A 13,195-nucleotide genomic window follows, 5' to 3' on the forward strand; every position below is an offset into this window, starting at 1 on the left:
CAATGCAACAACGGTGGCCTATATCAACCATCAAGGAGGAACCAGAAGTCAAGCAGTAGCTGACGAAGCGGAGCTGCTTATGGCTTGGGCGGAGAGGAATCTAGCAATGCTTGCAGCGTCTCACATCGCCGGGAAGGACAACATACAAGCAGACTTCCTCAGTCGAAGGCGCATAGATCCCAGAGAGTGGGAACTCTCGGATGGAGCAATGGATATCATTTCTCGATAATGGGGAACTCTCCACATGGACGTGATGGCAACGCGCAACAATGCCAAAGCCCCTCGCTTCTACAGTCGCAGGAGGGATCACGGCACAGGGGTTGATGCGCTAGTACTTCCCTGGCCAACTTCAGTTCTCCTGTACATGGCCTCTGGTGGGCAAGGTGCTTTGCAGGATAGAGGTCCACCCAGGAAGGGTAATCCTAGTGGCCCCGACTTCCGAGGTTTGCGGATCTTGTCAATCTGACCATGGATGGCCCGCTACGACTCTGGCATCTTCCACAACTTCTCCATCAAGGGCCTATATATTTCGATCAGGCAGTTCGCTTCTGTCTAGCAGCTTGGCTTTTTGAAAGGAGGAGATTGAGGAAGAAGGGCTATTCTGAGGAGGTCATCACTACATTGCTACAAGCCAGGAAAACGTCTACTTCCCCCTCATACATTAGGGAATGGAGAGTTTTTGAGATGTGGTGTCATGAGAGAGAGATTCTTCCCAGACACGCTACGATTGCTCAGATTTTGCAAAATGGATTAGCCCAAGGGCTTGTTCTTTAACTCCCGGGTACAGGTGGCGGCCCTAGGCATTCTGGTTGGTAGCTTGGTGGCGTCACATCCATATGTGGTGTGTTTCCTCAGAGGAGTTGAGGCATTTGAAGCCCCCTGTATGTCTGTCATGGAGTCTTAATTTGGTTCTTCGAATGTTGTGTGATCGGCCGTTTGAACCGCTTAAAGCAGTAAATTTGAAGGATCTCACCTTGAAAACGGTGTTTTTGGTGGCTATATGCTCGGCTCGCTGGAAATCTGAGTTGCAGGCGCTCTCCTGTAGGAAACCTTTTTTGAGGATCTCTGACTTGGAGGTTTCTCTTCGAACAGTTCCTTCCTTTTGGCCCAAAGTAATCTTATCTTTTCATTTAAGCCAGTCAGTTGAGCTTCCGGCCTTTCTTAATTTGTCAAATGATGTACAAATACACACGAGAGCTGCATCGGCTTGATATTCGGCATTCCTTGTTGCATTACCTGGAAGTCACGAATTCTTTCAGACTCTCAGATTGTTTTGTCCTATGGAGCGGTCCCAGGAAGGATCACAAGGCGTCTAAGATGACGATTGTACGATGGTTGAGAGAAGCTATTTCGTCTGCATACATTTGTAAAGGAAGACCTGTTCCTGAGGGACTGAAGGCCCATTCTATTCGCTCTCAAGCAGCTTCATGGGCTGAATGCCAGTTGGTATCGCCTCAAGAGATTTACAGAGCTGCTACTTGGAAGACTTGCCACTACCGCTTGGACGTTCAGGCACCCGGAGATTTTGGCAGTGGCGTACTGTGAGCGGGACTCGCGAGGTCCCATCCGGTTTAGGGAAGCTTTGGTACATCCCATGGTCTGGACTGATCTGGGTACGTACCGGGAAAAGAAAATTGGTTCTTACCTGATAATTTTCATTTTTGTAGTACCACGGATCAGTCCAGAGACCCGCCCAAAGATTAGGAGTGGGTAACGGGGATCTGTAAAGTCCGTGCACGGTTATGTTGTTGCAGCATACTAAGAAAACTACGGTTACATGTTTATATGTTCTTAAAGTTCTTGCTTGATTCATTGCTAGTTTTATTCTGCTTTGATACTCTATATACTGAAGGGATACAGGAGGTACACCAGCTTAACTATGGGTTCCTTTCAAGTTTTTTTCCGTCTCCACCTGCTGAAAGGGAGGCATAACCCATGGTCTCTACTGATCTGTGGTACTACAGGAACAAAAATTATCAGGTAACAACCAATTTTCTTTTAGGAATTAAGGGAATGGTTAAAACGGAAAATATCATAATGCCTCTGTATCGCTCCATGGTGAGACCGCATCTTGAATACTGTGTACAATTCTGGTCGCCCCATCTCAAAAAAGATATAGTTGCGATAGAGAAGGAACAGAGAAGGGTGACCAAAATGATAAAAGGGATGGAACAGCTCCCTATCAGAAAAGGCTGAAGAGGTTCAGGCTGTTAAGCTTGGTGAAGAGATGGCTGAGGGGGGATATGATAGAGGTCGTTAAAATCATGAGAGGTCTTGAACAAGTAGATGTGAATCTGTTATTTACACTTTCGGATAATAGAAGAACTAGGGGGCACTCCATGAAGTTAGCAAGTAGCGCATTTAAGACTAATCGGAGAATGTTTTTTCACTCAATGCACAATTAAGCTCTGGAATTTGTTGCCAGAGGATGTGGTTAGTGTAGCTGGGTTTAAAAAAGATTTGGATAAGTTCTTGGAGGAGTCCATTAACAGCTGTTAATCAAGTTGACTTAGGGAATGGCCTCTACTATTACTGGCATCAGTAGCATGGGATCTTCTTAGTGTTTGGATACTTGCCAGGTTCTTGTAGCCTGGTTCAGCCTCTGTTGGAAACAGGTTGCTGGTCTTTATAGATCCTTGGTCTGACCCAGCATGGAAACTGCTTATGTTCTTACATTATTATGTGTCTGTGGAGGTAGATGCGCTCATGGCATGGGCAGAGTGACATCTCCAGGACATATCAGCCTCTTGCATTATTGGAAAGGACAAGGTACAGGCTGACTTCCTTATAGGCAAGACTTGGATCCAGGAGAGTGGGAGTTAGCAGATGACGTTTTTCAACTCATAGTGGTACACTGGGGTTGCCTGTATCTGGATTTGTTGGCAACCTCTGGCAACATGAAGGTACCATGGTTCTTCAGTCACAGAAGGGATCCAAAGGCATTAGGCATCTATGCTTTCGTTCAGGTCTGGCCGTGGAGTGGGCGGATGTATGCCTCCCTTCCTTGACTGATGATAGGCAGGCTGATTCGAAAGATTGCGAGTCAGACCACAACTGTTTTGGTGGCTCTGGATTGGCCCCGGAGGCTGTGGTATACCAATCTTCAGAGACATCTTGTGGATAGTCCTCTCAGACTGCCAGTCAAGAAGGATTTATTGAATCGGGGGGGCCCATTCTGAATGATGTTTCGGGTCTGTTTTGTCTTATGGTTTGGTCCTTGAGAGGGCTTGGTTGCTGAAACATGGTTTATTCTTCTGCGGCAATTTCCACTTTGCTATGGGCCACGAAATTTTCTACATCTCTAGTTTTATGTTAGAGTTTGGAGAGTGTTTGAGAGCTGGTGTAAGAAGCTAGGTACTCATCCTCTCAAAGTTGAAATTCCTCTGATACTGGAATTTTTACAGGAAGGCCTGCTTAAAGGCTTGGCCCTTAACACTCTAAAGGTGAGACAGCAGCTCTTGCTCGTTATAGGGGGCAAGTCAGTGGTGGAGCATTGTCTTCCCATCCAGATGTGTCCAGGTTTTTGAAGGGAGTTTAAGCATCTACATCCTTACAGCTTCTGGTGCCTCTTTGGGACCTTAATCTGATCTTGAGTTTTTTTTGGCAGGTCCCACTTTTCGGTCACTGTGATCTCTTTACTGCTGCTAACTTTGAAAACAGTTTATCTTGTAGCAGTCTGTTCAGCACAATGGGTCTCATGCCATGAGCCATTTCTGGGGGCAGTACAGCTTAGAACAGTACCTTCATGTTACTGAAAGTGCTTTCAGAGTTTCATTTGAATCAAACTATTTCCTTGCCCACGCTGGATAGGGATAGAGATTAATGTGATTGTCTGTTGCATGCCTTGGATGCCAGGTGGCATTTGATGCAGTGCTTGAAGATTACTAAATCTTTCAAGAACTCTGATTCTGTGCTCAGTGGTGGAGGTAAATGGGTTAAGCAGGCAAAACAGGCAACTATTGCCTGTTGGGTAAAAGAACTCATCACAGCTGCCCATGTGGATGCCAATGTCCAGTTACCCAGATAGGTTAGGGCGCATTCCACTAGGGTTCAGTTTGGTATCATGGGTGGAGCTTCGGTTGTTGTCTATCGAGATTTGTCAAGCAGCAATGTGATCCTCCTTACTTTAACCAAGCATTACCATTTGGATATGCGGGCCCAGGATGATGTGGCCTTGTAGCACGGGCAACCTCCTGCCGTTTCTGGAGTAGGTTTGGTACATCCCACTTATGTATAGTGGCCTGCCTGAGTGCAGAGGAAAGAGAAATTACTACTTGCCTGATAATTTTCTTTCCTCTAAGGAAGGCAGGTTAATCCATAACCTGCCTTAGGCTGCCTACTTTTAGTTCAACCCTTAGGTCAGACAACGAAGAGTGTTATTTCTGTAACTTCATTTGATGGACTGGTAAGTACACAACCAGCCCTTATACTTAGTGCATGTTAAGTCTTTTAACTGAGCTCAGTGTCACCATTTGGTTGGAATCATGAGTGGTTGTCAAGTCATGCTCAAGTATAATCTGTTTTTATCCACAGTTTGGCTTTTCCAGAGAATACTAGCAGGCTAATGGCAGGGCTTATATGTCCATGACATTACTGAGTCAGTTTTACCCTGTCTCCATCTGCTGGCAGAGGTGCATAACCCACTTGTGTGGATTGGCCTGCCTTCCTTAGAGGAAGAAAATTATCAGGTAAGTAGTAATTTCTCCATTTTCTTTATTTTGTCTCTTCCTCTGCAGGATGTGATAGATTTTGTTAGGAAACTATATGAAAATAAAGCCGGGAAATTACAGAACCTTGCAAATGGGCAGTGTGGACTGATGGAGAATTCAGTATTAGGTAAGGCATAAGGCCACTGACTTCGCCAAGGGGTGATGCTGGCTCCCTTATCTCCCAATGAAATATGCTGTGTATTTTTTGCATATTAATGCACATGCAATAAATAGCTATTTACATAGCATGTGAAAATTTGCAAACATGACAGTATAAAATTGGGATATTAAGCCTCTGGTATTTCAATACGGATAATTGAAATGCGAATGATCTTCCTTTCTTTTAAACATGTCTCCTTTTGGGTAGGCCTGGTGGTTTATTAATAGTGCTGTGTGCATTCATGCTAAGGACCAGAGCTCAATTTCCAGACCAAGATGCTGCTTCCCATGGCCAGCTGGATGTCGTGAAGGCTGTGCTCACGGAACCTGGGAGAGCCCTACCACTAACTCCTGTTGAAAATTACTTGCTTCGGCAGGGTCTTGGCTGCTTTTAGTGCATGACAATTTCCCGAGGAGGCACACCAGGGCCGGATGCCATTCTTTCTGATTGCAGGAATTCAACCCCAAAAAAGGGGGAGGGGCAACTAGGCAAACTTGCAGGCCGATACAGTAAGGACGCGTAAGAGAGTGTGGCAGTGCCGGATGCACCCTCGTTTGCCGCGTGCACAGTTTGGATCACATACCGCTCGATACAGTATTCAAATGAGACGCAAATGCAAGCCGCGTCCAAAGCACGTCCATGAAGTGGAAGGCGTGCGCAATCTATTTTACTGTTTAGAGCGGTATACAGCACCTATACAGTATCCTGGGTGTGCTGGTACCTGTCATTTGAAATGTCATTCCACCAGGAAAGTGGATGGTTCTCCTACAGACCTCACTGCCTTGAGTGCCGGCGGCAGCAAGCCCCAGCAGCCAGCGATCGGCGGCAGGGAGCGCAACAAAGCCCCTGTGCGAGCAGCTCCGATTTTTCTGCCTCCTTCGGACGGGCAAGAGAGACGAAAGTTCACGGGCAAACTTTCCCTCAACCCCCGCTCACTTAGCCGCCCAGTCCCAAACCAACCCAATCCACAGAAAAAAAAATGCTTCTCGCACAAGGGGGAAAAATTATTACAAAAAATAAAGCAAGGCGCAGGGCGAAAATCATTTCTGTATTACGCTCGGGCATCAGGAATTGCCAGCTTGACAAGCGTCAGGCAAGCCCCAGCAGAGAGAGATGAAATTTCACGGGCAAACTTTCCCCCAGCCCCCACTCACCTGCCCTGGCCGCGGCCACGCAAGCCTCCAGCAGCAGCAGCAGAAGGGCGTCCATGGGTGCCGGTCTCCCATGCGGGCGCGCGGACAGCTCCGGAGCAGCCCCAGTCCTCTCTCCCCTCCTCCTGAGGCTCAGATCATGGCGTACGTTCATGCACCTTCGCTGCCTTGAGCGCCCAAATTGGACGTACAGGCGTGCGTTCATGCACCTTCGCCGGCGGGGGCTGCTGGAAGCTGCCTCGCATGGGGAGCGCCCGGTCTGCCCTGGGCTGCTGAAGCCGCTTTTGCCGCCGGCTGCCCCCCCGGGGAGACAGGGGAGCCGCGGTTCACGCCTCGGGAGGAGGGGAGAGAGGACTGGGGCTGCTCTGGAGCTGTCAGCGCACCCGCACGGGAGACCGGCACCCATGGACGCCCTTCTGCTGCTGCTGGGGGCTTGCATGGCCGTGGCCAGGGCAGGTGAGCGGGGGCTGGGGGAAAGTTTGCCCGTGAAATTTTGACTCTCTCTGCTGGGGCTTGCCTGACGCTTGTCAAGCTGGCAATCCCTGATGCTCGAGCGTAATACAGAAATGATTTTCGCCCTGCGCCTTGCTTTATTTTTTGTAATAATTTTTCCCCCTTGTGCGAGAAGCATTTTTTTCTGTGGATTGGGTTGGTTTGGGACTGGGTGGCTAAGTTCACCACACTAATGCCAGGGTCAGGGTAGGCGGTAAATTTGCAGGTTAAAGACGCGGCAAAATAGCTGGTTAAAAAGGCGATAATCTGGGCGCACGTTACTGTATCGGAGGGAATAGCTAATCCGATTACTAACATAACATATATACATGCCGCAGGCGGAAAGGGATACGCGTCTATTTCAAGAAGCGGTAAGGACGCGTAAAACCGGATACTGAATCGCGGGTTAGACATACACGTCCAAATTGTGCGTACAAAGCAGGTTAGAAACAGGGTAACCGCGGCCGCGCTTTACTGCATCGGCCTGTTGGTGAGGTGGGTGACTGTAAGTGTACACGTGGCAGCCCCTTTGTATACAGTAAGAGGCCCCCAGCCTGTCTTATTTTAAAGCAGCTGCAGGTTTTACATTTGTATTTGTGCTTAAAATGTGTATGTGTGTATACATATGTATGAGAGAGAGAGAGATGTATATAGATTTTTTTTTTTTTTCTAAAAAAAATGCCAGTGGTGTAAGTTGCCATGTGGCACAGCCTTGCAGAGAAGTGGCAACACTCTCTCTACAGGATTGAGAGGCGAGGGGGTCACATCAGACGGTCAAACAGAATTATTTATTTATTTTTGTTTGTTTAAAATCTTTTCTATACCGTCGTTAAGCTAGGTACCAACACAACTGTTTACAACAAGGCACAAATAATAATGTTGGTATATGTTTTGATATATAACCACTAAACAGGTGCCATCAAGTTACGGTAACATAGTTTCATCATAAATACTAATCGGTGGGTGTGATAAGTCATGCCTATTCTGATCTGTGACAGTTTTAAAATAGATTAATCATGATATGTTATTTTGGTGTTGAACGAAAAAATAAAAAAATACAGTACACACACGTATAGATTAGGGTAACGTGCGTGGGTGTTCTACAGACCGCATCCTATACTCCTTGGGTTCTACTCTCCATTCTCTCTGTGATACGCTTCTTTACTGTACTGGTAAAGTTTATTAAAATTTTGAAGGTATTCCCCTCCCTCCACCAAGTTTCTCTCCTCTGCAGAGTACTATAGTGAGTAACTCTTTTTTTTTTTTTTTTTTTTTTAGTTTCTCATTCCATCCCATCCTTTTTAATTCTCTTCTCCCCATTTCCCTTCAATCCTGCTGCTCGTGCTCTTGTGGATTGTGATGGATCCTTGCGCTCTTTCTTTGCTTCATGTGCAGATACCACCGGGGAACATTGTTATTTTGACGATGATGATGATGACATTTATCCATATTATTATGCTGATGACGACGATTCTGATGAGGACACCGAGGATGATTATGATGACTATACAAATGATGGCAGTATTGTGAATTTGGCCCCAGGAACCTTTTGCGGCTTTAAGAAATCATTTCTATACCCTCAAGAATTATCCCAGTCTAAATTGCCATCAAATAGCATGTTTCTTGATTTTAAAATGCCCACAAGGCATAAAATTACTGCTGAGGTGAGGCATGCTTTCTCAAAGGAGTGCTTATATTTCTCCCCTGGCTGCTGAGTGATTTGGCCTGGCTCATCCTAGGAGACCGCTGGCCAGGAAGCTTTTGTGAGTGCCACCCGAGGTCATGGTTTTAATGATGTAGGCACCTCTGGTGCCTACATCATTAAAAAGCCAGCTGATGGCCCACACATGCTCTGTGGGCCATCAGCTGGCTTTTGTAAGGCACTTGCTTCTGGTTATTAATGACCTTCAGATGAGATTTTCCAGATGTATACTGAGCCAGAAGGGAAAATGCTGTAGCCTTTTTTTTTTTTTTTAAACCATGGATTTCTGGAGATGTGCAGGGTTTGGTGGGAGAGAGGGATGACAAGTTCAGGGAATGGGAACGTAACACCTGAAAAGTTTGGGGCTTTAGGGTTGGAAATGGTTGGGTTGGAGGTGGCATAGGTAGAAGCTGTGGAATCTCATTGGCCTTTGTCTTTCTAGGAAGCAGAAAAAAATGCTAAAGAGTTGGTAGCTGAAGAAGAGAGAATAAAAAATAAAGCGGAGAAGAAAAGGCTTAAGAAGAAGGTAATTGTGCTTCTTTGTCTCGGGGGGGGGAATCCTTAACTGTGACCTGAGCTTCCATTCTGTCTGCCCCCACCAAACACCGTAAATATGAAGTTCTGTTTATTTTTTTGTCCCAGAAGTGGGATGAGTGAATCCTGTTACTAGCATGCTGGCAAGCAGATCCTGTGTCTTAAGTATATGGGGAAGAGTCTGCAGGATGCTGGCAGGTAACCTTTAAGTACTATGGCCTTCACAGTGCCATTTGGAGAGGTTGTGCACATAGGAGGACTGTGGATGTTGCTGGGGTAAGCCCCTGCTGGTGGCAGCAAGTTGTATTGAGAACATTTCTCTGGGGAGACTTTGTCCTCAGCCAGGTGCTTCATTCCGACACTTCTCCTGAGGGAGGTCAAGAAGTGAGAAATGGGCTGGGTGGAGGCAGCTGTACAACACCAAGCAAGCTGAAAAGTAGCTGGAGGCATTTTCACACTTTAAAAAAACCAAAAAAACCCCCCCAGCTATTTTATCACCAAGCCAAAAAGTTATGTTTCCAGGAATGCTTATATCCAAGATCCCTATCGGATCCTGTGGATCTTAGAGACACAGAGAGGTTATGTTGAAGGAGGTGGTTTCACGCCTGTGATTTTATCTGGGTCTAATGTGCATTTACAGAAAATGAACATACCCCTGATTTGGTCTTCATTTATAAAATGTGCATATAGTGTCTTGTAAAAGTTTTTACCCCTTGTACATTTTTCACATTCTGCTGTCTTAAAAGAAAAAACAAAATTCATTAAAGTAGGAGCTTGTTTTACTCTCTCACCTACACAGCATACTCTACACTTTCATCATGAAAGAACTGTTATACAAATATTCCAAAAGTAATTAAGATTAAAAATTCTTGCTTGCATCAATCTTCGACTCAGTACTTGGTGGAAGGCCCTCTTACAGCAATAACAACCATGAGCCTTTTAGGAAAAGGTCTACCAACTCTGCACAGTGGGGGTAGTGCAGTTTTTGCCCATTCTTGGCAGAAGAGCTCAAGCATTCAGATTGGCTGGGAATCCTATGTGGACTGCAGTCTTGCAAGTCTTGTGACTGTCTTTTCTGTTGGATTCAGTTTTGACTGGGCCACTAGATGACATTTTAGTTTCTTGTTGCTGATCCCACTCCATTGTTTTGATTTTGCTTTGTGCTTAAGGTCATTGCCCTGTTGAAAAGTGAATCTTCTGCCCAGTCCCACATCTGTGTCAGACTAGAACAGGCTTTCCTTCCAGATCTTGACAGTATTTTACACCATCCATCTTTCCCTCAGTTTTCATAAGCCTCTCCACAACGTAATGCCACCCCCACTACGCTTAACTGAGTGATGGTGCTAATGCTTTGTTTTTACATTATACCTGTTTCTTAGCATTGAGATCAAAAAGCTCCATTTTGGTCTTATCAGACCACAAAACTTTTGTTTTTTTCCTTTCCTCATGCCTGCAGTGTGCCCTAAATGTTTCTTTGCACACACTATGCAGCACATCCTATGACTCTTCTTCAGCAGTGGCTTCCTTCTTGCCATGTTTGTAGAGAAATCTTTAAATTGTTGAGCAGTTAACATTTTCTCCAGTCTCAGCCAGAGACCTTTTAAAGTAATCTTAGGCCTCACAGTGACTTTCTGCAGCGGTTTCCTTAATCTACAGTTACTGACTTCTTGGAGGGACAGCCTGATAGCAGCAGTGTCTTGGTGATGCCAAACTGTTTCCATTTTACAATAATGGACCCACAGTGACCCAAGGGTTATTCAGACACATTACAGTTTCAAGGAAAGCGTTAAGAAAAATGTACCTTTTTTTTTTTCTTCTTTCAGTAGTTCGTTCGGCATGTTTTGACTTTTGCTTCAAATTCGCTTCATTCAACAGAATAGCTTGATTGATCATCCAGCATTTAAATTAGCTCAACTACTGTGATTGGATATAGGTGGGCTCTCTCTCTAGCTTATTATGAGCCTTGTTTAGGAAGTCTTTTGAACCAGTGCTAATTTTGGGTTTGCTATGACAATGGGTGTGAAAATTGATGCAGTTGAGACCTTTTGGTTTTTTCATTAAATTTGGAATATTTCTCTGATTGTGCTTTCAATATGAAAGTGCAGTTGTGTAGGTGAAATGAAACAAACTGCTATTTGAATGCATTTTGATTTGTATTTTAGCAAGTGAAAAATATACAAGGGAGTGAAGACTTTCACAAGGCATTGTATAGATTACCTATATTAGGAGTACTAAGGAATTTGTGGTACAATTTTGCAATGCATTCATTTTGAGGTGGGGGTCCTGACTGCTTGAGCTATAGGCATATGCTGTATGCCAGGTAAGATAACATTGCGGAGTGCTCCACTCAGACTTGACTCTTACCAGGTTGAGGTTGGATTAGCGACTCCGAGCCCCTGGGTGCCCTTCTTAGTGATACAGTTCTCAGCACCTGGCTTCTCTAAGGGCACATGTTGTGCAGGGAGGAGCGAGACTCCCTCCACATCTGTTCCTCTGGCATGACTCCTGATCCTGGTGACCTTTATAGGACCGCTTGTGTCCTCTACTTCCCCGAGTGCCCCTCAGAACTGCCGATTCGCAGCATTGTCAGTGTTTCTGCAGTGCCTGCGAAAGAGCTGTGGGGAAATGTAAGACAAGGTCAAGAAACAGAGCAATTTTGCATATTTGAAACAGGGCAAAGAGGCTAATGGGTATTGTAAAACTTTCTGGGGGTGTTTTGCCCAAGGTTGCCAAGATGCGCAAGGCCTCTTTGAAATGCTTGTATTATTTATATTTACTCTTTCAGAAGAAAAAGCAATAAAAAAAAAAGAAATTTTCCACTTTCAAATGAAAGTCCACAATTACAGGAAAAAGGAAAACATAAAACCAATTATTGACCATCAGTCAATAAAAAAAAAAATATAACATTAGGATGGATGTTTCACTGTCTTTGTAAAGCTATTGTCCTGTGAGGCACTAAAAACTTAGGTATGTTTTCTTTGAACCAGGATAACTATTTTTTTTCTTTTTTTGAAAGGTAATCTTATGCTTACATGGATAACTAAAAAAAAAAAAAAAAGTGTATGGGGTGTTATGTGTGTTATGATTGTCATCCTAATTATGGTGTTTAGCCCAAGCTTACAGTGTACATTGTGACTTAAGTTTCAAGTCTGTATACCTATGTACTGGTACCAACTGGTTTACAGTGGTACTGAATTCTTTACTTACACCACATGTCATTGTTTCTGAAAAAACCTAATAATGAATATTCAAAAAAAAAAAAAATTGCCTCAAGGCAATTGCCTAAAACCTTAAAGACATGAGCATTTTTTTTGTTTCAGCTCAGCATACGGTTATTTTTATTTGCCCATGGTGACAAATTAATTTTTGCCACGTTCAGAATAAGGGGCAAATCGTTCCCCTGTGTTTGCATAATTCTAAATAAGTTACATTCAGAGTGAAGAGCCCATACAGTGTGAGGAACATGGAGCCCTGACTGGGGGAATGAGTAAATTCTGCAGACTCCTGCACGCAAGGCAAAAGCAGAAGGAAGTGTCCTGGATTAACAGAGCTCTGTGACGACATAAATGCTGGGAGCCACAGCTGCTGGTAGCCGGCTCAGTCACTTGCATAAATATGACGATGCAGTCAAGAGTATTGGAGTAGTCTTTAAGTGATGCACCTCTTTAATCTGCTAGCAGTGAAATAGAATACAAAGTGATTAAGCAGTGGGACTAGTTGCTTTTTACAGCACTAGTCTGCACCAGAGCCTGGCATCCTGGTTTTGGAGTTAATGTCGGACTGCGTCCACATGGGAGAAAACTCCCTTTCCCCTGTACGTATCCAGTTCAGTCCAAACTCCTGGGTTTTGCCTCCCTTCCAGCAGATGGAGACCGAGAGTTTCGCTGACACTGGCGTATAACCTGGTGTGCCACCTGCAGTCACTCACTATTTTTCTGTCTCTAGCAGATGGTGGCAGTGCAAAACCTGCAGTCTGAGACTTAGTTTAAATTAGTTTTGGGATTATATATGATGGGGGGGGGGGGGGGAGATTTAGTCAAAGTTTAGGAGTGAAGAAGGTTGGCAGGTCCTGGTGGGGGGCCATCCTGTCTGGTCTTGAGGTGGATGAGCAGGGGATTGAGAACCTTTTTTGGCTTGGGCCCATTTCCCACTGGGAGTGGACAACTGGTGGTGCCAGTTCCCCCTCATCCCACCCCAGGAGGACATCTGGAGCCTGCTGCTAAAGATTCAGGAAAGTGGTCTGTTTAGTTCTCTTAAAGTTTTATGTTTGTTATACTTTAATTTTTTTTTCCTTTTAGTTTCCTTTTGGCTTTTCTGTCAGAGTTTTTCTCGGTGTCCTCTCAGCGGCAGTGCAGGCGCACAAAGGGAGCCATGTCGTGCAGCAGCCATTGTTTATCATGTGGGAGGCTTGCGTGTGGCTCGCTAAGACAGGCCTTTATTCTCGCTG

General features: G+C 45.0%; 1 protein-coding gene across 3 annotated transcripts in view; it reads left to right on the forward strand.

The window, feature by feature from the left end:
• Window positions 1-13,195, forward strand: part of TTC31 (tetratricopeptide repeat domain 31) — a 167,312-nt gene that overhangs the window by 20,767 nt on the left and 133,350 nt on the right. For all 3 annotated transcript variants that reach the window (XM_029595609.1, XM_029595600.1, XM_029595618.1), the window contains exons 3-5: window positions 4,737-4,836; window positions 7,908-8,176; window positions 8,657-8,740. In XM_029595609.1, coding sequence (XP_029451469.1) covers window positions 4,737-4,836; window positions 7,908-8,176; window positions 8,657-8,740 — 453 coding nt within the window. The remainder of the gene's footprint in view (window positions 1-4,736; window positions 4,837-7,907; window positions 8,177-8,656; window positions 8,741-13,195) is intronic.

Source organism: Rhinatrema bivittatum, chromosome 1 (genome assembly GCF_901001135.1).
Source record: "Rhinatrema bivittatum chromosome 1, aRhiBiv1.1, whole genome shotgun sequence".
NCBI classification, from domain to species: domain Eukaryota; kingdom Metazoa; phylum Chordata; class Amphibia; order Gymnophiona; family Rhinatrematidae; genus Rhinatrema; species Rhinatrema bivittatum.